The sequence below is a fragment of the Crinia signifera genome, chromosome 7 (genome assembly GCF_055691185.1).
Source record: "Crinia signifera chromosome 7, ASM5569118v1, whole genome shotgun sequence".
In the NCBI taxonomy this organism is placed as follows: domain Eukaryota; kingdom Metazoa; phylum Chordata; class Amphibia; order Anura; family Myobatrachidae; genus Crinia; species Crinia signifera.
Genome location: NC_139223.1, coordinates 71,222,677 through 71,250,041, shown reverse-complemented (window position 1 = coordinate 71,250,041; position 27,365 = coordinate 71,222,677). Strand labels below are relative to the sequence as shown.

The 27,365-nt window shown below is 44.4% G+C and overlaps 1 protein-coding gene across 2 annotated transcripts in view; it reads left to right on the top strand.

Moving 5' to 3' along the window:
• The first annotated feature begins 18,716 nt into the window (after positions 1-18,716).
• The window catches only part of CPPED1 (calcineurin like phosphoesterase domain containing 1), a 75,470-nt gene continuing 66,821 nt past the window's right edge, over positions 18,717-27,365 (top strand). The window contains exons 1-2 of one of the 2 annotated variants that reach the window (XM_083153317.1): positions 18,717-18,907; positions 27,168-27,344. In XM_083153317.1, the coding sequence (XP_083009443.1) occupies positions 18,847-18,907; positions 27,168-27,344 (238 nt within the window). In that variant the 5' untranslated portion in view covers positions 18,717-18,846. Of the gene's footprint in view, positions 18,908-27,125; positions 27,345-27,365 lie in introns of both variants that reach the window. The other variant, XM_083153316.1, reaches the window with a different exon arrangement.

The window sequence follows — 27,365 nt, the reverse complement described above, 5'->3', positions numbered from 1 at the left end:
TTCATCAAGGAAAATCTACCGGTTTGAAAGCCTATGGCATGTTGAAGGTGGATATGGGCATAAGAATGGGTGAAATTATTAAACAAAGACACTAGTCTCATTTTCCTTATGGGAAACATGGCCTCAAGGGCATGAATGAAGAAAACAACTACAATGTTTTTCTGTAAATTATAATTTTCTCCAGTGCAAACCGTCCCCCATAAACACATCTCCCTTGCAAACCTGTGTCTCTTCCTCCTCCCTTCTGAGGAAATATATATATTTGACATTAACACTGCTCATTCGTATTTTTCCTTTTTCTCATTAAGCAAATAAACTTTCTGACACGAACCGTTTCCCATAATACTTTGCCCTGTAATTTTCTTTTCCTCCTTCCTCTCAAATATATTCACATTAATCTTATTTCTCAGCATTTTCTCCTTCCTTGTGGAATATATGTATATTAGAGGGTCCTATGAACAATCTAATATGTATGTTCATGAGATGTGAAGATTTATCTCTCCTCCTTCTATTGGATTACACATATCTGACATCCATACCTGGATTCTACACTTCCCGCTTTACTATGGAAAACACATATATAATAAGATCTCATAGATGACCAACCATGTAGATCCTTTCCTGGATATAAAAATGCCCCAAACAACTTAGGTATACTGTTAAATAATGAGGCTGGAAATGAGTATAAATATTACCACATACTGACCTCGTTTAGACTTTAGGATTTAACACACTGACACCCACATAACTATTCTTTGCAGTGTAATATACAGCTCTAAACACCTAACCCCAAATATATGCACACACTTTCCCTCACAGTAATTCTCCATAATAATGTCACCCTTTTCTTTATATTCTAGGTAACACTCTCATTGCACATCTATTTAGGCTGCTGCTTGGGTACACTATTACAATATGTTCCAGTAACACATACAGTGTATCATATATTTGTTTTTTTTCACTGTCACAGACTTCTTTATATATTTATATATATATTTTTTTTACCATTGTTTGCTTTCAAAATATGCACTGTTAATTTCACATAATGATATACGCTCTCTCTCTCTCTATACATATATTATATGTATATTGGATTGTGTTGTTTAGATCCATATTTTTCTTCCTAATTTTCCTATCACTTAGTTCGGCTGCGAAGGGCTGCACCCATGGGAACAACACATTTGCCTACCCTCCTGCATTCTGCAGGAGACTCCCTGAAATAGCAGCAATCTCCCTCTCTCCCTCATTAGTCTAGCAATCTCCCTCATTTCACCTAGCCCACAATACACTGTTACATTTTTTGGGGAAAAAGGAATGAGAAATAGAATCATCTGTGCCACTTCCCAGCACTTTAGTAAGTACAGTATCTCTTACTAACTGCTTTGGGGCTTATCTACATTTGTATATAAGTCATTTTAAAAGATTTTCCTTAGATGTAGCAGTACACACCAATGATTGTGCCACGTTCACAATCTCTATTCACATTCTCACCATATATGGAACTAGACACGCCCTTTGGGTGGAGCATTACACGCCCCCTCAATGGGGCACTGTGCAAAATTCTACTACCAACTATAATCTCCCTGAAACTAGTTTTCAAAAGTAGGCAAGTATGGGGAACACCCACGGTTTTTTGGGTGTCCCCATGTAAATTTGGCAATGACGTGGGTGTGGGGACAGGCAGCTGATGTCAGCTGCCCGCCCTCTTCCCATACAGAGAGCCCGCAGATCTAAGACACCATAGAGGTGTCTTAGATCTGCGAGTGCTTGCAAAAACATTCGATGGTCGGCAACCATCTAATGATTTTGTCCCCGCACGCAAGGCCATGAATAGATGTTTAGGCTAAATATCCATTCACATGCACACTGGGATATTTGGCGTGCGTGCAGGGTCAGGCGTGCATGCAGGTGGCACATACAGTACATATACATATAGAGTGAACACTGGAGAGCCACATCGAGTAAGGAGTATATTATAATGAACATTACTAATCATCTCCTGGAGGGAATGTTTTTATATATAATTAATAGTGACTGAAAAAATGTTAACCTCTTATGCAGATAATCATATTAATGTCCACCATGTTGCTAATATTCACACTTCTACCATATTTAGGGTGTCATAAATCACATCCATATCTTCTGAATTTAACTATATTAAAACCCATGTTTATCTTAACTCTCTCATGTAGAAAAACTCTAAATATAGTTGTCGACCAACCTAGATATTCATATTCAGATATGCTCAAAAAAAAAAATATATATACTGTATATATATATATACAGTATATATTCCAAATGGTCCGGCACTCCATATCCTGCGAGATATACTTGCTCCCGGTGCCCTCCACTGACTATGGTGAGTCAATATGCAGGTAGATAAATAGCGGCACTCGGCAGGCTTACTTGGTGATATAAAAATCCTTTATTGCGCCCAACGGCGTTTCGGGGATCTCTCCCTCGTCTTCAGGGGCTTGTGGCTTAAACGCACTATTACATACAGGGTTTAAATAGCATACTATTTAAACCCCCCGTTGCATTCCACCAACTTCAGATATTATATTCAATAATCCAAAATTGAATCTTGTGTTGACAACATTTAATAGAAATACTGATAGGCCCACATAACTATTATCTATCAATAATCATTTTCACTCCCCCCACCCACACTGCTACACCCACGGCTGTGTATGTGCATGCGCAGTCGCAAACTAATGCTCCCCTGTGCGAATTTGCAGGGGAGCGAAGGGACTAGAATAAGGTCCTCATATGTATATGTTAGAGCTGCGGTTTGGTGACAGCAAGAAGCTGGATGTGATGTCCGTCCACCATCCATAGCTGTTTCACCTACGACATACTTCTTTCATATTACTACTCACACCTGGCTTTATTAACCTGCTTCATGTACTAAATAAAAATTACGCATATCGGTCAGTTACAGCAGTGCCTGCATCATAAGATTTTCTCACACCTCACATATCAGTGGATGCAATGTACCATTCTGGAACGTCACAATGAGCCTGTTTCAGGTCATGACGCAACTTGAAAAAAAGAATTGATGGCTGGAATTTTAGGCATGCACAAGACCCATGCTATGCATGTGCAGTATGGGTGTTAGCGTCCCAGGCGCTCGGCTGCCGGGGGCTGGTGCACAGAGGGTGCACACAGCGCTTCCGCCTGGCTCAGCCGAGCGCCCGTATGTCACTTCCGCCCAGCGGAGTGACAGGACTTCCGCCCAGCACGGACGCGCGGCTCAGGGCTCCTGGCGTTCCCCTGCAGCTGCTCAGCGGTTGCCTGGCAACCGGGGACGACGAGGGGCTCGCGCGCGGTCATCCTGACATGTAGTTCTTCCGGAGGCGGGCTGTGTACGGCGCCATTGATTGGCTGCACCATCCTTCTTAAGGGATGGGCGCAGCCAACATGGCGCCGGTTATAGCCTTCCAAAGCTATTCCTGGTCGCGCTTCCAGCCTCCCGGTCTTGTCTCCCAAGAGTCTCTGGTTCAGGAGTCTTGGTGCCTTGATTCATCTTGTCCAGCTCCCTCTCCTAGGGCCACGTAAGTGCTCCTGTGGAGCCTGGTTATTTTTCAGTATCTTTTTTGGTGGCAGATTGCCCTTATTTCTGTTATCATATTTTTGGCTGCCCAGCCCATCTCTTTTGTTTAGGGTTAGGTCCCTGTATTCTCTATCAGCCCTGCTGGTCTCCGTTAGCAGTGGGGCTGGTTCAGGAATTCTCTAGATTCTCTCCCACCTTGGGGGTTCTCGTTAGGCAGGGTATTATTCCTGTTATTACTCTAGTCGTTTTGGGGAATTTATTGTCTTTTGTCTTTGTTTGTGGTAAATCCCCGTGTCCTTCCACGTGATTGCGACTGGGTCACATCCCCGTTCTTGGCCTGGTGTCGGCAGACAGGGCGTCATCTCCAGTTAGGCCCAGTAGTCAGTTTACGTCTTGAGCATACCTCTGACGATCGCTAGCCCTTTGTCCCCACATAAGACCTAGCTGCATCAGGGTTGGAGCATGCCTAACTCGCTCCTTCGAACCCGGGGCCACAGGTGGACACTAGCGCTCGCAGGGGCTTGACATCTGCCAGAAGTACTCAACAGAGTGAGTGTAGGGTTCGCTGTGGCCGTTCTAACCAGCGGTCCCGGCTACGGGCTCACGCCTGACGTCCTGTACCTAGCCTCCTGGCATAACAATAGGTCCTGTGTCATTGAATACACTATGATACATATGTCAAATGATTGACAGTCTGTCGCTGCTTAAGCACAGGGATGGGAGGGGCGGTGATGACCTCTTATCTCCAAAATGGAAGTGTTTCACTTTCGTTTTAAGTAAAGGAGATATCGGCCAGGATCTCTGTCTTCCGAGGGAGATTTACTGGCTTCTTGGTGGGAGCTGCAACATGTGTGACCCCATGGTGTCAAAGGTGATCCAATGCTGCATTCCTGAACACAGCACTGGATAATAATTTCATGCAGGAGGCATCTACTTCTTAGACGCCTTCTGCTGCATTACCATATATAAGCATTGCTGCTGCATGCACCAGCAATGCATCATCCAACCACATCGGAATCAATACTATTGCAAAGTAATTTACCCCTTTATTTGCCATATTTAAGTGAATATTGTAGCCCAGACATTCCTAACAAGCAAATGTAAGCATGTATTAAGAGGTGTTGGAACTAGAATCAACACGCTTCCTAGGACTTACAATATAGCTGTCTTAAGAGCATAGTTCACCAAGATTACACAGCAGTTAAAACCATTGCTGGAAGCAGTGTTCTAAATAGAATTTTTGAAAGGGCACAGGATTATCAACACAAGACAACTGGCAGAGATGTGGTTCTAGCAGAGCAAGAAACAAATCATCAGACACAATTACATCTAAGAACATTCAACCTCACATGCAGAGCATTCTATCTGACCTTCTCAATCCAGAAGAAATGGCTTGTTAACCATGAAACACATTGATTGTTAGTCAATAAAATCCCTTTCTCACTTTGATCCTGCTGCTTTTGATTGTCTTGCTTGACTTGCAGAAGGAGAAATACACGATTCTGAATTCAGCATGTTGTGATCTATATAGCAAGGGCGTGCATGAATAGATTTACGCTAACAACCTTGGTCAACCAAAATTATTGTGTATCTGGCCTGCTTCAGTTTGGATTTAGTAGATACAAAAATCCCTTTTAAAATCAAGCCTATCACTTTAAAGCAAATTCAAAAGATCCAATGACAATGTAACAATCCTCATGCACATAATTTATAAAAGTAGCTGAGAGCGCTCATGTATGAACTTTGCAGTTACATACAAAATTGTCAGTAAACCATCACTAACTGGAACGTAATGGGGTATATTCAATGCGGGGGGAGGGCAAGCGGCTGACAGCGAGCTATACGGTGAGCAGCGGCGTTAGCCCACCCACAGTATTCAACACTCTGCTCCCCACACTCGCCGTTTCCACCTCGCCTGCTCCCTGAGGCGAGGTGGAAACGGCGGCTATCAAAACTGCGAGGCTCACCGCTAAATACAGTGGGCTTCCTCCTTTTCCCCGGAACATAGAATACGGCAATTGGCTGGCGAGGGGGCTGGGCGGTGTGAATTGCTTTTCTGCCATCCTCGCCGTACAAACCACCCTCGCTGCCGCTCCCCGAGGGCATTAAATACTGCCCATAAAGTTAAAAGCGAATTACTTAATTGCTGATTGGTCACACAGATGTGAATCTGAATTTTAGTATATTTGATGGAAGGGGGAGGCCAATCCATCTATCAGGTGTGTCCCAAGCCTTAGGGTACGTTTACGTTAGTTGTTTTTTTTATGATCTCAATCAAAATTGTATTTACACAGCTAAAACACACATTTACTAACTTTAAAATCATCTGTCAGTAAATGTCTACTTTAGCCTCTTGAACCATACATTAATTGTGATCAATTTTGATCGATTGCCATCAATTTTAAATTGACCTTTAGTAAGAAAAACCCTTAGTTGCCTCTAAAATGAATCTTGACTGCACCATTCACTTATTAATTAGGTTTACATTCATAAATTGGAGTCTACAGTAGTCTCTGTCTATACAGCACCCATTTATCAGTTTACACACAAATTGTTAAAGATGTATATTACAGGTCACACCTTGTTGGTGTCATTTCCATTACAGATTGAAACCTTGGGGGTCATTCAGATGCACTTGTCGCAAGTGGCCAGCGTTTAGTTATACCGAAACCCTACTAGAGGCAGGCTCATAATAGCCATAGAATTACTCAGCGGTGCGATGGAAAAAGTCTAATCAAGCTTGGAGCTTTGTTAACCCCCCCCCACACACACACACACACACACACACACCACGACCACCCTAAAATGCTCAGGCACATCTAGCATTTTTCCAGCATTTTCCTAGGCACGCCTTCTTGTTTTTAGCAGTCCCACTAAACGGCCAGTTTCCCCTCCCAGATGCCTACTTCCTGTCAATCACCTTGCGAATAGAAAAAAATAGCAGGATTTCATCACAGGACAGCCCCACGCAAATGCATACTACAGATTCTACACATGCGCTTTGTATCGATAACGGCCGCTGTGCAAATTCCCAGCCATGCTATAGGGTCTGAATTACCCCCCTTAGATCCAGTGGACTTTAAAAAAAATGTCACTGAAATGAAATATTGTGGTTATAAGTTAATGGAATAAACTTTATCCTTAAAGTGTTCAAACATTGCAAAAATATGTCTGTTTTTCACTGATAATTACTGAAGTAGGTATGATTAGAGATTATAGACATAAAGTTTATCTTTAAAGAGCCAGAAAATTGCCTCTCATGAATACCTTATTTTTCACAGTGCCAGAGTCTTTGCTATCTCTTGTGCCAGTACCATCTTTGCAAAGACATTGCTAAGGGCATCAGGTACAGGGAGGGGCTCCCTGCAATGACACAGTGGGACAGTCTATTACTTTGCAGGGTATGCAGAGTGGGGACATCCTTGAGGAGTGGGCCTGTGTGCAAATCACATCCTGCACTCATTATAGATCCTTCTTCAGAGTACAAAGCTGAGACATGACCATTCAGTATGCCATCGCACCCCATCCCAAATGCTGCTCCTATTAAAAAGACAGTATCAAATGAAAGCACGCTTTGACAAAAACACTTCTTATTTCAATATTACTAATAAGTCTCATTAATTAACTAGCAAGTTCCAAACACTTTAAACTAAATTAAAAAGTCTCACCACCTTTTAATCCTTTATATATTTTCCACATTTGTAGCTGTATGTTTCGGACCGACTGGTCCTTTGTCAAGACAAACTGTACAGCTGTACAATTTGTCTTGACAAAGGACCAGTCGGTCCGAAACATCAACTATTCGTTTCATTTGGGCCCTTATTCTGATCGGTGCGTACTTTCCCGAATTCTTACTGAGCGGGCCGCACGCAACGCTATGCGGACATCGTCCGTAGAAACGCCCATTGAGCCTCTGCATTCGGACGGACTCACTCTTTAAGAACAGGGCGTGTGTACGGACGACATACAAACCTTGTGTGTGCGGTGGACACGCACAGATTCTGCACAGTCTTACAGCGTAAGCACGGTCTTACCGCGTCAGAACGGACGGGAAGCTGGCCGTACGCACCGATGCGGAGTATTTACGCTAAATACAACACTATTTATCTGAGCACACACATTGATCACATTATGTGATCATATGCAATTAGCCAACCTCATTAAAAAGGGATTGTTTTCTATTTAAATCAATTACATCCTAATACATACTGAACCACATTACTACTACATTAATTACACACATTAACCCTTACAGCATGTGAACCTAACATACATCTATATACAGTATGTACATTTTGCTAATTTAAAAGATTATAAACAAGTTACACATATACTTTTCCATTTAAAAAAAAAAACACAGACAACTTCGAACTGTAACAAACTATTTATTTAAGGTACAAATGTATTAGGTGAAAAAAAATTAAATAAATTAAATGGCACCATCTAGCAGCTGGTCCAATTCCGCCATGACCTGGCGCATGTGTCCCCTGATTCTTAAGAGGGCCCCACGTAGACCCTCTTCTGCTTGGGCTGGCTCATCTGTGGACATATTAAAAAGGGTCAAATTACTAATGATAATCATGCATACATTTTACATAGTCATACCTAAATTTTAAACATGCAACGTGACAGGTGTGTGTGTATATATATTTATATATATGTATATAGACACATATATAACTATATATATGACACATACAGCTATACATACATGCATACATACTACATGGAAAGCCTGTTTTTTCCCCTCTACCCTTTACTCTGTAGAACACCTCACAGTCATAGTGCTCCTTCTGAATCCAAACCCACCCATGACTAAGCTTTGAGAAGCATGTCATGCGCTGCACCAATCCCAACTCATCAAAAAGCGCTCAGTGTCTGTTACATGATGGAGCGTAGCATGGGACTTAGTCAACTCTCAGGAATGCCCAGTACATTTGTGCAATCAAGCATGGCTTGCCTGCTAATGGTCTGCTCCAGAAATCATTGTCATAATGCCAGTTAGGTGAAGCTGCAGCACTAACCCACTCCCATGCACAAAATCATTACTAAGACCAAATCAACACACAATTATGGTGCCAACCATACATGCAGACCGCAGGGGGGGTTTAGCTAGAGAAGGGCCCAGGGGCACTGACCACTTGTTACTCCATTCTATGCCATGCCTGTCCATACTCCATTTATGTCATACGTAATCTAGTTTAGAAAGATCAATCACCAGTAAACTCTACTCACCTATATGAGGCTACAGATTGTATGCTTGCAGCAGGGACATGTAACCCTTACATGAGCAAGTCATCCCTTTCTTCCAGGATACAGATTAACTACACAGGTTCAGTGGCTCTTACAATCGACCTGAAAGCCATCCGCACAACCTGTGTCATTAATATGTGTCCAGGATGAAAGGGATGGTTTGGCCACCCTATATAAGTGTGTCTGTTGGTACCCTGTTTGTTATATGAATTTATAGTTTTAAAAAACACAATTGAATCACCAGTGCTACATAGCAAATAGTAGATGACAAAAGGAATAATTAATCCTTATGTATACATACCAATTTCGGCCGCCTGCACGACCTCACAGGCCTCCACCTCCTCCTCTTCTTCAGGGGCCTCCTCTGGTGGCACCTCCTCCTCTGCTGGCAGCACCTCCGCCTCCACAGCCCACACCTCCTCCTCCACTTCCTCTGCCACCTCCTCCGCCATCCCTTCCTCCGAAACCACCTCCTCGGCCCTTGCTTCGGCAACCTCCTCCTGGGCCACCTCTGCCTCCTCCCGGGCCTGTCTTGCTCGATCCCGTGCTGTGTTTAAGAAAAAAAATGCCAATTAGGGGTCATTTGGACAGATGTATTAAGCCTTAAAAAAATTAAATCCAAAGGTTATAAGTTGAGATAACTGTACAGCCAATCAGCTCCTTAGTGTCTTTTACACAACACAGCCTGTAACATGGCAGTTATGATGTGACATTTGGGCCATTGTAAACATCACAATCTATAATCCTACACAATCACATATTTTATGACCATTACAGGGTGTCAAACAGGAAGTAGCACACATATAGTGTATGCCATGTTTAACTCATGATCAGGCTGGTTACCTTATTGTGGTTAGGAAAAAAAACAGTTTGTATCCCTATTGCACACTGAATGAGAAATATACATATAATAATTTCATTTGTGTGCTGCCCTGGAGTAGTCAGCCTGTGTCGGCATGTTGGGGGCCCACACCCCAGACCCATACCCAGTGTTAGGGACCCCCAGTGACAGAGACGCCTTGACGTATGGCCTGGGGGCTTAACCCTATATCTGCAGATATATGCAACCAAGATCTCTGTATTATCTGATGATTATTATATGTATATTTCTCATTCAGTGTGCAATAGGGATACAAACTGTTTTTTTTCCTAACCAGATTTACCCCTCCCTGTTGGCACCTGAATGACAGACCTCTGATTGAGCAGCTTACCAATAAAAGTGTTGTGCAGTTGAGAGGCATAGATGGGTCAGCAATAGGAGGGATTGCTGACACCTGAGTGCCATTGGAGAAGCCAGGGGTATCTCCAGGTAAGCTGGCTCTCAGATGTTGTAAGCCATTATCATGTGGCCTTACACTGGGCTATTAGGCCCATAAATTTGTTATTGTGCATGGGATGGGTTTGGGAGTGTGATTCCCCCTTTGTTGGTATGGCTGGTCTGCTCCAGGGTAGCACACCCTAACACTTTATTAACATTTATGTTTTTTCCCTATTGTATGTATTATTTTAATCACACCTTCACCTCCCTACATAGCACTTATGTGCTTCTTATTTAACACCTACTAACTTTCATTTGTGTGCTGCCCTGGAGTAGTCAGCCTGTGTCGGCATGTTGGGGGCCCACACCCCAGACCCATACCCAGTGTTAGGGACCCCCAGTGACAGAGACGCCTTGACGTACGGCCTGGGGGCTTAACCCTATATCTGCAGATATATGCAACCAAGATCTCTGTATTATCTGATGATTATTATATGTATATTTCTCATTCAGTGTGCAATAGGGATACAAACTGTTTTTTTTCCTAACCAGATTTACCCCTCCCTGTTGGCACCTGAATGACAGACCTCTGATTGAGCAGCTTACCAATAAAAGTGTTGTGGTTACCTTATTGGCTTAAATAATGTCATGTAAGCAATCATGTACAAATGGCCATTTAATGTATAAACACTCACATCTCGCAATCCTGGCCCTGATTTGCTGGAGCAAATCCGGCTGCCGACGCCTCAGGTCTGACCACCGCCGCTCCAGCTGAGCGATGGTCCGCCGCACCTGTGTGCGGGCGTATATGCGCCGGCGGGCCACCGCATAGGCATTCCGCTTCTGCCTATTTGTAATAAATGGGCCGGCCCGCCCCAGCCTGGTCTCCATAACGGAGACCAGTGTCCTTAGCTCCGCTGGCGAAAAAGGTGCTGCTCTGCCATAGGCCGCCATCTTAGCAATGGCACAATTCAAGCAATCATGTCCTGTCATTGGTTGATCAGAGTGATATTTGGTATTAACTTTATTGTTCATTTTGACAGTAACAGCGTGTATGCGCCACAACAGACGGCTAACCCATTGCATCGCAAACCCACACTTGCTGTACCTTTGCATAGTTGAGCAGACCATGCCATTACTTACTATCTCCTAAACAGACAGTGTAAAATAAGTTAGGAACCCATTATATATAATCTATTACATTCACCAAACATGGGTATAAGCAACAGGTGAAATAGACTGCATCACTAGCCACTTACACCTAACTCAACAAGGTACTAAACAGCTTTTTTATAGTGAAAGCTATGCAGCAGAAACATAGCAAATAGTGGCAGACCTTTTCCCAATATTAGGCCATGGTGCCATGTGTACACTTACCTTCTACTGGCCCACACTAGAGATGTGGAATGAAAAGTAGCTAGCATCAAGGCTGAATTTGGAGACCTTTCACATGTGATTTGGATGCTAGCACTGATTACTATTGCCTAAGTGGTGGACTGGATTTACATATGGAATGGTTAGTGTCATTTGTACTACATACCAAACAAGTGCTCAGTACAGATGTACATTCACATATACATTTCATGTCTGACCTCAGTTTTATTTGGTCATTGGAGTACATATCTGCAATTACCTACTTAATCAGACTTACTAAGTTTGCTAGGTTTTTTTATTTTTTTTTCGCAGCTAGGGGCGTGGCCTATGCGACGCTGCCGTACGGAACGCGGCCGTACGGAACGCAGGGTGTCGCTGATGTACGCCAATTACAGAAATAGGATATAAAGGTGTGTTAGACAAATGCAATGTTGTTGCAAACATGGCTGGCTCAGATACAGAGGAAGACCAGGTGTTGCAGGACCTGTTTGGCAACATGGACTCCAGCACCACCTATGTCCCCATCAACCCAGAACAGCCATTGGGAGAACAGCAGCCAGATGGGCCATCTACATCAGGCCAATCGGCAGCTGGCCCATCTTCAGCCTCAGCAGAATCATTGGGAACACAGCAGGTGGCTTCCCAACAGAGTAGCCTGCCCAGCACTTCGAGCACAGCGACAGGTGGCCGTGGCCGTGGCAGTGGCGGTGCCAGTGGCCGTGGCCGAAATAGGGCAATAGAGGAACCAACCACCAGAAACATGGCATTCGAAGCGCAGGAGCTTGCCATCCTGGTGCCCCGCGCACGGGATTGGATCGAGTGTCCACAGGACCGGTTGACACACACAAGGAGATGGAAGATCTGGGAGGACATAACGGCGGAGATTAATGCGGTGGCTCCACAAGTTCGTGAGGCGGAGCACGTTAAGAAGAGGCAAGTTCATGTGTGTTACATTTGAGCAGTACAAGACCAGAAATGTTTACATTAGATGTTAGATGGAGTAGGTCAATGGCCGGTCACGTTGCTTGGAGGCACAGACATGTTTGCCATTTCATTTAATTGATAGTTATTGTAAGTGAGTGTGAGTGTATATTCTAAGGGTTGGTTTTCAAATTTAATATAAAGTAAGTTTGGTGTCATGAGGCACATGTTGTAATCTGTTGCAGATTGCAATGGGTGCTACAGCAAACATGAGGAGTGACATGTATTAATATGTAAACTTTGATTGCAGGTGGCACGACTTCAAAACCAACCTCAAGAAGAAATTGACCCAGCGGTGGGAACACAGCCACACCTCTGGGGCTGGCCCCATGCCATCAAAGCTGAAGCTCACCCCCCTGGAAGAGATGGCAGAGTGCTGCATTGCAGTCGAGGAGGTCCGGGGGTTGAGCACCATGGACAGCGAGTCCCCAGCGGAAGTCATGGCTTCTTTGCTTGAAGGTAATTATTTGCCATGCCATAAGTAGCTGGTTCTAATTTTGCATGGAATGTGTTGTAATTGTAATGTTCTCTTTCACCAGCATCCCCACCGCTTGGTCAAGAATCTCTTGAGGAGGTTGAGGAGTCTGTGCCACCTGCCACCAGTACCAGGCCCGTGCAGCAGCAGCAGCCACTGTCCGAGGCTGAATTGAGCAGGTGGGGGCAGGTGCTTGGCCATATTCAGCAGCAGGGAGAGTCGGCATCAGAGCGGGTGCGTAGGACCGAGGAGGTCTTGTAGGGTTTTGTCAGCAGCCACCAGAGTATCGCTGGGAGCCTGCAGGCTATGGCTGTCACCCAGCAATCAATTGCTGCTAGCCTGCAGGTGCTGTCTGATCAAGCCCTGCGGCAAAATGACCTCCTCCTCCACCATAATGAGCTTATGGTGGAGCTAGTTGCCAGCAATAGGGTCCTATTGTCATCAGTTTCTGGTGCATTCCCACCATCAGCACTCCCTGCTGCCAGAGGGGGAAGACCATCCCCCCCCTCCCCAGCATCTGCTCCACCTGGCCCACCATCTGACCGTGGCCGTGGCCGAAGAGCTGCTGCACGTGGCAAGGAGCCTGCCAGGGGCAAACGTGCCCGCAAATGAACTTGTGTCCGCATTAATCTCCACCCTTATGTCTTCCCAAATCTTTCATTGAGCTGTGTGTGTCATCTTCCTGTGTCCATTTCCGTGCAGAGGGTACCCACATTTGCCCTCGTTTCGAATGTCATGTTTGGTTCCCCTGTTGCCCTGTTTCGGCTACCATTACTGTGTGCTGTACTTGAAGTGTTGGTGCTATACTTTTGTTGTGAAGCCACCTGATGTGTTCCTAATGATTCTGCTGTGGCTATGTATGTCTACAATACATGGATTTATTATATATTATTTACTTTTATTCCTGATATGCTACCTTTTAATTTGTGATGGTTTCTATTTTATTTTATAAGTTGATGTAATAAATGTTTTCCCCCCCCCCCCCAAATGTGTGGTTTAATTGATACATGTAGAAGTGACATGTGTATTTGTATTATTAATATTAAGTTGTGTTCATTAGTTGCAGTTTAAAAGTGTGTGAAAAGTGCAGCATATATGTGTGTGCTTAGTAATGTTCCATTGAAGCTGCAATGGTTCCAATTGAAGCAGTGACAAGCGTGTAATTAACAAATAATGAGTAAAGGAGTGGATTGTATTGTGTTCAGCTGACAATGGTTTCAGTGATTAGGCGTTCCGATTGCCTAGCGCATGACCGAGTGGTGTCCGCAAAGCAATACTTGCTTATGGACACCGCATATTTCTTGCCTTTTTGTTCGCGTGCATTCGGTGTGCTGTCCGAATGCACGCCTACCAAAATAAGTGCACTCCCCCATGTCCGCCCATGTTTCCGCCCAGTTTAGCCCACTTTGAAAGTACGCCCCTGTGTCATTCCGCATGACGCCCATAATACGCCCATATTTCCCGAGTGATTGCGGTGCACATTTCTGTACGGTATTAGTGAGAACAAGTACGTAGAACATGCGTGGCACATGCGCATAGCGTTCCCCACGCATGCGCAGACGGCTAAAAAACGCCATCCGAAAGTATTCAGAAATATACGCACCAACCAGAATAAGGCCCTTGGTGATGTATTAAATTTCTCTGATTTGAGACTATCGGAACTTATCAACATATGATGAAAGTCTCGACGAAAGCTGCTGTCAGCTTAAGCAGAGGTAACATCCAAAGTGGCAACAGTGTAACAGTGGCCCCTGTTACACTGTTGCCACTTTGGATGTTACCTCTGCATAAGCTGTACTGCCTTGAGAATGGTCCTAAGGGACCAAAACGTCGGCAAGTATTCTACCTTGACTGAATAAATCTCTTTTGGGATTGGAATCCCCGGTAATCATATCTACAAAGTCTGGTGAGTGCTGTTTTCCCAAACTTGGGAGTATCTGTATTTATATAGCCTTGTGAGCCCTGGCCACATTGTTATGTATACAGCACCCCAGCGGCTGTCTATTTGAAGGTTGAGAGTGTAGGTTTTTGTATGTATATATATATATATATATATATCTGGAGAAAAGGGGATGGATTCCTTCCATCCCCTTTTCTCCAGATACTGTTGGTTCTGTTTGGATCCCAGGACCCATCCAGGTTGGAAGCAGCGGTCAGCCAAACCAGTGATCTAGTGCTATTAGGAATTTGAAGGACAACAGTGTCTGATGAACTACTTGTGTATGAGTATCCATTATTGGACTTTTTGATAAAACCCAGGCTGTCAAGCTAGCGCACCTCCATACCCCCTTTGCAAATTATATATATATATATATATATATATATATATATATATATATATATATATATATATATATATATAGAAAGCAAGGTTCCTAGTACACCATCAGGTAGCCAGGAACAACACGTCACTGCAGCGCTTGATGAAGAAAACGAAATCTTTATTGCATAGCCTCAACGGCTCGTTTCGGGGTTACTACCCCTTTCTCAAGAGGCAAAGCACGCAGCTTTATTCTACTTCTTCGTGGGAAGTGCCGGTCCAGTGTCTGTATATATATATATATATATATATATATATACTGTATATATAAAATACAAACTGATGTGGCACAACCAAACAGGCATAACAGGTCAGTGAGTCGGTGCCCTCCAAAATGAGGACCAACTGGTGTGGTCCCCAACATGTACAGACGGTGGGGGATGGCGGCACTCGAAAATAAATACCCGACACACAGGCAGATGTAGCCAAATAGGCTACATCTGCCTGTGTGTCGGGTATTTATTTTCGAGTGCCGCCATCCCCCACCGTGTATATATATATATATATATATATATATATATATATATATATATATATTTATATAATGGAGAAAGGAAGAGGGCGGCACTCAGAGGTGTAAAATCTTTAGTGAAAAAGGTCACATAAAACCGACGTTTCAATGCTACTAGGCCTCTTTTTCAAAGTGTGAACCTTGAAAAAGAGGCTTAGTAGCCTCAAAATGTCGGCCTAGTAGCCTCAAAATGTCTTTTTCACTAAAGATTTTACACCTCTAAATCCGTGAGTGCCGCCCTCTTCCTTTCTCCATTGTACATCATGCTCTGGGAAGGCAACACGGAAGGGAACCGTCGACCTACTTCCAAGTAGGGTTACCATCCGTCCGGGATTACTCCGGACAGTCCGGTAATTAAGCCTGGTGTTCGGAGTCCGGAAGGGTTGCATTCCCGGACTATTACTCCGGTAATGGAGTCCGGCTGGCCGCTGTTTGTCTCCATGGTAGTCGTTATCTGCCCGCCCCATCCTCGGTCTGGCATAGTCCACGGTGCTGACAGCCAGTAGCAGGGAAGGATGCTGCGGGGAGGGCGGGCCTGTCGATCCACTTCTGCCAGCCACACAGCCTGTCTCCTGCCCTACTTCTGCCCAGCCGAGCAGCAACATCCATTCCGTGAGACAGAGATCTGTCTCACGGAGAGCGATGGGACCTTCACTGAGCAGCACTGCCACGGTAACCAGCCTGCCCAGCACTTCTTATGCCTTTATTGCTCTGAGCTGAGATGTCTACAGAACGCCAAGCCCTGCAGCACAGACTGACTATCGGCAAAGTCGGTGAGAAAACACTTCCTTCCCTCCTGCTTCTATAGGCTTGCTGCTCATTATTGCAATAGACTTCACATACATGAACTGCTTCCTGAAATCACATGCGTGTGTGCTTATATGCTAATTAGAAGCTTGAAAAACTTTCAATAACGATTGGCAATTCTCCGCTTGGCATTTACTCTCCCTCTATCAACCCCTGCTGTGCTATAAGGCTTTTGATTGGATCTTTAATTATTCTGGGCTCACAAACCTTCATTTTAGCTGGGGCGCCAGCATAAAGTGTGTGTTTATAGATATAGGACATATAATCCTATTACCAGACAGAAGGATTCAGGCTGTGGTGACATTTTAACCATTTGAGAATGAATGTACTTTTTGTAGTGTAATTATATTCCAATCTCTATTTATGTACCTTCCTTGAATTGTTTTTATTATTTATCCATCCATATATTTTTTATTTATAAAATGTATATTTTCATATTATAAGCGTGTCCTGTATTATTGTACTTAGCGTGGATTATTATTAATATCGTATTACAAAACTTTTTTACCATTACTACCCAGACAGCGCAGTGTAAAATATTCTTGTATTTTTGCAGCTCAGGTGGGGCTCGGGCTTGCATTGCTGATAGGATGCTCGGTGCTCGCTCAGCTATTGGCTAGTCTAGTCTCATTTGACTCTGAGACAGACAGTCTGTGTGAGCCGAGCACCGAGGGCAGCGATGCAGATGCTGATTGCGCTGTGTGTGCGAGCAGCCACCTGGAGCCGACCCACTGTGCCTGTGCTTCAATCAACTTTTTGTGTGCCTCCCCTCCTATCCCCTGTGGCTTCTGCTGTGTAGCAGAGTGAGTCAGTGGTATAATGCATTACCGTGTTTGGTATAACATGTAATGGGTATTACGGCATGTGTAATGGGCATCGCTGTGTGTGGTGTAACGAGTAATGGGCATTGCGATGTGTGGCATAACATGTAATGGGCATATCAGCATGTAATGGGCATTAGGGCATTTGTAATGGGTGTGTGATATGTAGGTGGCATTACAGTGTCAATATTTGGCATGCGCCTGCAGCGCATACTGTCCCTGTTTTTAGTTTGTCTGACTTCTACACTTTCATGCTGGCTCATAGATTTAAAAAAAATATTGTCGAACCCATGCATAATGTGCAATGGGCATTATAGTGTCCGTAATGTTTAATGGGCATTACGTGTGTGTCGTAACATATAATAGACATTACAGGTGTAGCATAACATGGACATGGCGGTGTGTGTCGTAATGGGCATTACGTGTGTAGCATAACATGTAATGGGCATTGCGGTGTGTGGCGTAACATGTAATGGGCATTACGTGTGTAGCATAACGTGTAATGGGCATTGCGGTGTGTGACATAACGTGTAATGGGCATTATGTGTGTGAAAGATCAAGAATTGAATTGAAGCAAAGGTTAAACCAAAAACCATGATAAGGCGGGTCAAGCGGCGGGGATGGGGGCGTGTCAATGGGTGGGTCACTGTCCGAGAATCTCTCAACAAAAAGGTGGTAACCCTACCTCCAAGAAATATATATATCCAGTGTGAAAACACTGTGGAAGGCACCAGGGCAAGTAAACTGCTCTACTACAGGAGTGCCGATCATTGTCATATATATATATATATATATATATATATATATATATATTATATATATATATATATATATATGCATACCTCCCAACATGACCCTCTCCAGGAGGGACACTTTGCTCTGTTTCTGGACTTCCCTCTTAATGTGTGATTGCCATCACCTGTTTTAAACAGGTTAATGGGTAAGAGAGATGTTTCCACACAGGTGATAGCAATAAAAAAATGAAGAGGGAAGTCCTGAAACAGAGCATTCTGTCCCTCCTGGAGAGGGTGATGTTGGGAGGTATGTATATATATATATATATATATATATATATAATATATATATATGCACACATACACATACACGTATGTATATACCGTAGCAATAGAAAATATGTCATATATATATATATATATATATATATATATATATATATATATATATATATATAGCCAAAGCTTTCTTGTTCGCTTTACATAGTTCGGAAAGAAAGAACACACTACTAGTGCTACATTTTCCAACGATACCAGTCCTCCAGAGACTCCAGTATAAGCCCCAGGTTTACCAATCCCTATACCGATTAAGAAATCTGGCTGATCCTTCGTCCCAGCGCAGAAAGGCAGCACGAATGGATTGCCGATGAATAAGGAAGAAGCGAAGAGAAGAACTGCTGCCGGAGCCGGACACTGCTGTGCACGCTGTACGGGGAGCGCTGTATTCAGGGGCAGCTGCCGCTACCAGTCAGCTAGACAATGGAGGACCGGGAAGTGTTTCTCAGGGCTCGGAATAGGACTTTCACGTCGTTTAACGAAGGTAGCGCAATTACCCTGTGCTGTAATGGGTTGGAGACTCCTTTTTGCTTAGTTTGCTATCGGCCATGTTACACAGGCAGTGGGTGTGATGTGGGTGACATCCAAGGAAAGCAGCTATCCCAGTGACCAGGATCCTTGCGCATATAATTGGCCATATCACACAGCTGCAAGCCTTCAGTGCCAGCAGCTATGCTACTTTACTACTTGGTATACGTCTATTACAGTATGTTTCTACATGTATAGAAGTTCTTATAAACAACTACTTCATATATTCTTGTACATTTATGGTTAAACTTTATAAAATGTGTAATTCTCTGTGCTTTCTGTTTTGGTACATTTGTTTTCTGTGTGTGTATATGTGTGCGTGTGTGTAAAAAAAAAAAAAAAAAAAAATATATATATATTTTTTTTTTCTGAATATACAGTAGTATATGTGAATATACAGTAGTCCATAATACCCCTTTTACTCCAAAATCCCAGATCCGACTCAATATTTGGAACACTGTTCAGACGCGGGATTTTACCCCATTTACATTGCCAGTTTACCTGGGATATTCCCAGGTCAGCACCTTTTATAACTGCACACGGGTGCATTATCTTTAAGGCCAGTGCTTGGAGATGACAATATCTTGAAGCAATGTGAAATCCGCTAATTGGGATACAGTACTTAGGGCGCCTTTGTCACACTAGGGGAAAGCCCAGCACTCTGGAAAGCTGCTGTTGGGACTACCCAAGCCTCTGTCTGTGTATGGTGAATGGATGCCATATTCATGTGTGTGGCATCCATTCATCTTGACACACCGCTGCTGTCTGTGTAGAAGGGCAGACAGACAGTGTACACCCTGCCCCCCAACCTCTGGAAATGACACTGCAGTTGGGAGGTGTTGGCTCTTCCATTGCTGCAAATGGGTACTGGGTCAGATGATCAGGGTTACCTGATAACACTGCCCCTGAACATGGGTCTTACCCATGTACAATCCTGCTCATTGCCCGGGTTGGATTGCTGGGTCTTTGGACCTGGGTTATTTTTTGGTGGGTCCATTTACACTGAGGCCCAGCAATAACCTGTTTTTTGTAATGCCCCCCATACACGGTCCGTTTAACGGATCCATTCTGTGCTGAAACAGCACACATCGTATCGGATCGCATCCCCTGTGCATGCAGTGTGCATGCACTGCGATCCGATACGATGTTTACCTAGTACAAAAAGTATGTGCAGCACATACTTTTTGTACCATACTATGTGATGCGCGGAAGCGCGCATCGCATAGTACAAAACGGAGCCGGCGAAAACGGAGCATGTATGGGCTCCTTAAAGCGCAACTGAATTTGCTGTGCTATGTAAGAAACTGTTAATAAACAAATAAGTGTTGCACATTTGGGTGTAGTTCTTTTCCATCTAAAGCAGTGGTGTCAAACTCTTGGCCCTCCAGCTGTTCTGGAACTACACATCCCAGCATGCCCTGCCAAAGATTTTATATATAATAGATTGCTAAAACTAGTGTTCCCGCTAGGCTGTTTTAGCAGGGCGCTGCGCCCTGCCCGATTTTTAAAGTGAAAAATGCGCCCTGCCCCTCTGGCAGCGCCCCGCTAAACCAGCCTGCCTTTGTCCCCGCTGTTTTGACCGGGAAGCCCGGCGCCGCTGAACATAGCGATGCCCGGCACTTCCCCGACAGTTTACAGCCTTCCGGGTGGCCGGGTCCTCCCCCTGTGCATGACGCTGCCGGCCGCGCCCACCCCTGTGAATGACGCCGCCAGCCGCGCCCACTCCTCTGCGTGATTCCGCCGGCTGGGCACGCCCCTTTTCGTCACGGCGCGGCCCGGGCACGCCCCTTTTGTGACGTTGGCGGCCCGGGCACGCCCAAAATAGTGACGTCGGCGAGCCCGGCCCGACCCCCCCCCGCCCTGCCTGCCCTAGTTCTTAGAAGGAACACTATAAAACTGTGGCAGGACATGCTGGAATGTGTAGTTCCACAACAGCTGCATGGCCTTGAGTTTGACAGCACTGATCCGATGTCACAATTTCATGCCTATATTAATGCTAAGACACGTGCAAAATTGTATCTATTATATAGATGCCTCCAGTAGTAAGAAGCCTCTTAAGGTGCCCACACACTGATAGATTTTCTGAACGATATGGCCGTTTTCAACCAATTTTGACAACTTATCATTTAAAAACTGTCCATGTGTGGGCATGATAATGATGCAATGTTTGTACCATCCGCCGTTTCATTGTGCTTAATGATCCCTTTAGCATGCAGAAAGATAACAATCTGCACTATTTGACACAGACTCTTCTGTTTGTGTGTAGTCATGATCAACCATGTGCCAATGATTTGCAGTTGTTAAACGACCAATCAAATCCTCTAGTCGTTTCCAGAATGTATATGTGTGAGGGGGAATAATATAATTTGGAAAGGAGTGTTCCGGACTTCAAGGGAAATTGATGACCGTTTGGGATGTTCCCAAAACCGTGCTGTGTGTGTGTGGGCCTTTTTTTAGGCACAACTAATATAGTAGCAGGCAGTGCTGCAGTTACAGGGCCTGTAGCGATGGGACCCTCCCTACCTCGTAGAAGCTGCTACTGGGACACCCACCTCCCTATGCCACCACAGTCTGTGTACTATTCTGCAGCAATTTACAGTCAGAAATAAGCATGGTAACAAAAGACTGAATATGTCAGATGTAGGTGTGCATGTGACATTCTTATGAGTTTGATACATGAATTAACATTGGTCCTGTCAAAGTGTTGGCAGGTCCATTATGATCCAGTCATAACAATGTTGCCTAGCTAGGCTGAGGTTTGCAAGGGAATAACTCTAATGGGGCCTTCACATGTAGAGATTTTGGTGAGCGATGCTGGATCGCTCAGCACACAGCCATATGTCCTGAGCAATCTGTCAGGGTCAGTGTTCTCGGATGAGATTACTGACCCTGACCGTCTATCTAAGTATCCAGCATGCCTGATTCTAATTGCTGGGCAGTAGGGTCGCACATCGCAAAAGCTATGGCCCCTACACACGGAGCAATGTATGCCATTTAATCAATCTAGTCAAATATAGTGAGATCCCTTAGAACAGCGGTTCTCAAACTGTGGGTCCCGACCTTCTCGGCATGGGGTCACGACTCCATGTTGCTGACCATCAGGCTGATGACTTTTCTAATCCCAGTCAGTGATTCAAGGAGTCTGTTGAATTATCTGTTATGTTAGACTCCTCCCATCATTTTGTGCCTCCACAATGCTGCCATGTACGTGCTGTCTGCTGACCTCACATGTGTGGCGTCCATTCTGTGGTAAATTGCTGGGGTCCTGTAATTATTTTTATTGTATGATAAAGACCCAGAGCAAAATAATTTGAGGACTCCTGCCTTAGAAAATGCGCTGGAATCTCCCCATTACTTTAGTAAACCGTGTCAGGTAGAAAAGCCCACAGAGGACAAGAATGTACCGGTGCAAAAAATAAACGTAATGAGATTTAGCTGTTCTACTCTGCACAAGTCTTATGCTTATATTATGTTATTTACTACTGAAATGATTTCACTGTTTTCTTGAACTTAAACTGGTCATACATTAGAGGACTTTTCAGAGGAGCGAAGTCACTCTGGACCGCATACAACATATTGCATGCGTTACCAGCCCAGCCTGGCTGCAATCCAATATCCCTCCTGCAGCCTGTGCAACCTGCAGGCTCTTGTGAGATGCACATGGAGCATTGCATCGTACCTGCTGTCAAATCTATATGATTTGGATGCTTATTATGCAATTAATCTCAAGTGACCAAATTGCATGTGTATGGGCACCATAAGAATTTAAAATGACACCATCTTAAAAAAAGAAAGAAAAAACTTCACTGGGATAAAGTATTGTACAAAGGAAGAAGATCCTTGGAGACAATGCATGTCCTATAATGAGGAATGGGATGAGAAGTGCAGATCGTATCTACAGGGGTGGATTACAATATTTTTAAAGGGTGGGAGATATTTTTATATTAGTAGAAGTACAGTATGTTTGTAAACAAAAATGAGTCTAGCAGTTACATAGTGTTTATTCTAGCACCCGCCAGCTTTGAAAACCTATGTAGTTCCTGTTCCCTGCCTGGGGTGTCGCCATCTGCTGTGGTGTTTCTAGCACAGGTCTGGTTTGCATTTCAGTGCTAATATACAGACCACACTGTGCTAGAAGCACTACAGCAGACAGCGACACCCCAGGCAGGGAAGAGGAACTGCATGGGTTTTCAAAGATAGCGGGTGCTAGAATGAACCCTAGTTACATTCAGAATAGTCTGGAGCCCGGGAGGGGATTTTTTGCCGGATGCATCTCCTGATTTTGAACCAATTGTGCATGCATCAGAATAACGAAACATTGTGTGCGCATGTGCAGCAAGATAACGTTGTGCCATATCCGTGCCGCATCACACAAATTGAGATCTACTTGAAGTGGGTGTTTATGGGTCTTAAGTATTGATGGCGGTTTCGTATTAGAATGTTATGGGCCTGCATTACAACTTCTGTCCTTCACTTAAATGTGCAGACCCAGGCGGCACGCCTATTTTAGATGAAACTCTTGCATGGCGCTGGTGGAATACCAGATCCTAATAATAATGGCTGCAGTACGGATGCAAAATGGACAGTGGGCGGTGTGAACGGAACACTTGAAAACACACTCCTGCCATATAAGTACAAGTGGCTCTTATAGCATGTCTTAAGGCCTGACTCCTGATGATTTCCGACATCTCCGATGTTTGTGGTACTGACGCAAAGGCAGAATGAGTCCTGTGAAATCGCACTACCCCCAAGCAGCATGATTCACACTCTATGGTCATTTGGGAGGTTGGGAGTTGTCACTCCCCATTAGCTGGGCCCAGATAACATTTGAGATCCTGGCAGGAGTGTTTTTCTTTCCTTCAGGCACTTCCTGCACATTATGCCCCTTTCCGACCGCACTTAAAAACCGGTATTTAGCCGATTTTTAACCTTTTTAAAACGGTAATCTGTGCGGTCTGAAAGGTGCAGGACCACTTTACCGTTTTACAAAAGCCGTTTTTGTAAAACGGTTAAAATGGAGGGTCCTACCCGTTTCAGACCTGGTATTTTGTCATCAAAATCGGGTCTGAAACGGTATTTAGGACCCAGCCAATGAGCTGGGTCCTAAATTCAGCGCAGTGAATATTTAATGAGCGCTCATAAAATATTCAGAGCACCTGATCTCAGTACAAATTGTTCTCAAATTGGGCAAAACCATGTGCACTGCAGGGGGGGCAGATGTAACATGTATAGAGAGAGTTAGATTTCTGCGAGTTATTTTGTTTCTGTGCAGGGTAAATACTGACTGATTTATTTTTACACTGCAATTTAGATTTCAGTTTCAACACACCACACCCAATTTAACTCTCTATGCACATGTTACATCTGCCCCACCTGCAGCGCACATGGTTTTGCCCATTTGGAAAACAAATTTGTACTGCGATTAGATCTGAATAAGGGCCAAAGTGATGTCTAATCCTTGTGAATACTCTCCTCTCCTACTTTTCAGCTCTGTCCTCTAATCACTAATGGGCTAATAGGGTTCTGCATGTTTTCTGTGCTGAAGGCATATTGGTTTAGGCGAGTAAACTCCTAATAGGTTTATAGGTCCCAGCTTGACGCACTAACTGCTTATTACACATCACTGCTTCCAACCAATCATTCCCTCTCTTCCTGAACTTTACAGCTGCTGGTCACAGGTGGAACCTTCTTGGCAGGCTTGTTGGAAGCGCAAACCATATATACCAGGCATTCCCAACCACGGTCCTCAAGGCACACCAACAGTGCAGGTTTTAGTGATATCCAGGCTTCAGCACAGGTGACTTAATTAGTATCTGAGTGATTCTGATTAAACCATCTGTGCTGAAGCCTGGATATCACTAAAACCTGCACTGTTGGTGTGCCTTGAGGACCGTGGTTGGGAATGCCTGATATATACTGTATATCCTTTGGGATTCGGTATGAAATCCCGACGGTCATAATACCGACAAGGACAAAATCCCGACATTTAAAATACCGACAAGGTCAAAATACCGACACATATAGATTGTAAAGGTGAAACGGTCTACATGACTTTCGGTCGACCGATCGGGAGGTCGACATGTGTTTTTTCACTGTTTTTTTGACCCGAATGTCGACACAGTCGGAAGTGAACTGCAGCCCCTCGCATAGCAGGGAGCCTTGCGCTATTTTATTCTCCCACCAGGCGCTAGTGGATGGTAGGGCATGAAATACCGCCTGTCGGCACGTCGGGTCAAAAAACAGTGAAAAAACCCATGTCGACCTCGCAACCTGTTGACCCAAAGTCATGTTGACTGTTTCACCTGTACATTCTATATGTCGGTATTTTGACCGTGTCTGGATTTCAAATGTCGGGATTTTGTCATTGCCTGTATTTTAAATGTTGGGATTTTGACCTTGTCAGGATTTTGTCCTTGTCGATATTATGACCCATTCGGGATTTTGACTGCATCCCATCCTTTGGGCCATATTCAATGCAGCCGGCAAGGGGGATTAACAGCAAGGATCACCAAAAACAAGCGACCCGCACTGTTTAACGCCTGCGCCGGCCGCTCACCGTATTCAACATTCTGGGAAATCCTCTTTCAGGGGACGGCGAGGATTCCACCAAGCGGCGAGGCCTGCGGCTAATGCAGAGAGCCCGCTGCATTTAGCCGCAAGCCTCGCTGTTTTGGCAGCGACACATGTTATGTCCTCCTTGCTGTTTCCACAGCAAGTGCAGGGGGGGTGTCAGTTGAATACTGACCCGTGAGTTGTGATGGCGAGCAATCGGCACTGCTCGCCGGCACAGCTCGCAAAAGAGCAATTGGCTGAGAGAGCCCTCAGCCAATCACAGGCTGCTCATTCATTGTATGGGCTTTTTTTTTCCAGCTAATGACAGCTCCCGACTCGCCGTTACTGCCGGCTCTGTGTCACTGCCCCCCCGCAGCATCCCCTGCCGCTGCCTCTGCCCTACGAGCAGCGTTCCCCTGCTAGCCGCCTCGCCAACCTGCTCACTCCACCTGCCCGGAGCACAGCTCCCTACTCCGGCGTCCTCATAGTCCCTTGCCCGGCTGCACATAAGATTTTGCAAATCAATTTTTTTTTTTTTTATTTCGGATACGTTTTGTCTAATTTACGGACAGATTGTCGAATTCACGGGCATTTTCTGAAATCCGCGCCCGTTTCCGACCATTTGCACGCTTTCCGACAGTCGGTAAGTTGAATACCAACTGTTGATTTATTGTCTGATCAGATGAAAAACATCCAGGATTCCAACTGTGGGGAAGTTCCAACAGCCCGAATCCCGGATTGAATACCCCCCTTAGAATCACCTCTTCTGTTATATTGAAACTTTACATTTTTTCTGGGGATTGTGATCTTTATTACATGCGTAACTGTGTGCAAGTTGGGTAAAGACCAGGATGTATAATATAGAGATATATTTAAAGTCACCTAAGAACTTTTTAATTCTTTTACTTTCTTAGTAGCTTAGGTGATGGAATATTCATAATTAGAATGAATCGGAGGAACATTTTCCATGAATTTATGCCAAGTTAAAATTATGCCATCTAAGAAAATTATTAGAGCTGCACAATGCTGACCAATTTTATTCACAATGGGAATATACTAAGGACGTGTAATGGCATTCCCAGAATGCACAGCAACTCGCCCTCCCAGGGGCAACAATATTACATAGCTAAATGTGTTTTTCAGTATGTCACGGTACCTCTTTTAGTGAATGGGTTATTTGCATTGCAGCAGAAAACACATAAGCCACTGACTGCCCCAGGAATTGTTTCACTTTGTTTAATAGAAAGGTCAGAGCAGCGTCTACATTTCCACAGTTCGGAGCTTTTTAGAGAATGTATTCTTTTCGTGTACAACTTTCAGCAATACTCCAAATCCATTGCCGGGTAATTCAGATGTTTTATATGCTGGCAGCCACTAGATGGCATCCGATGGAGCACCATTCGGGTACAAACATCCGCCAGCTGAAATAAGCACCTACCTGGCACTTTTCATCGGGCCTGTCGTGGTGCGGCCAGTGTGAAAAAGAAAACCTGCGATATTCCATCATTTTAGCTGGGAGATCGTAAATGCAGCGGGCGTATAAAACAATTGTATTCCCCCATTGTATGTCATCTATAAGACAGGGCGTTCTACTAATAATTGTGTTTGTTTTTGTTTTTGAGATGTCGAAACAGAATGGAAAGAGCCATTTTATTTTATCCAAGGAGCAGACCCACAGTTCGGCCTGATGAAAGCCTGGGCAATTGGAGAAAGCGACTTTGGAGGAGATGAATGGCAGGACGAGATCACATTAACAGAAGAGGCAGTGGATGCCATTAATAAGCTAAGTCCGAAGCCAAAGTTCTTCGTGCTGTGCGGTGACCTCGTCCATGCTATGCCAGGTAAAGAGTCTTGATTTTCCT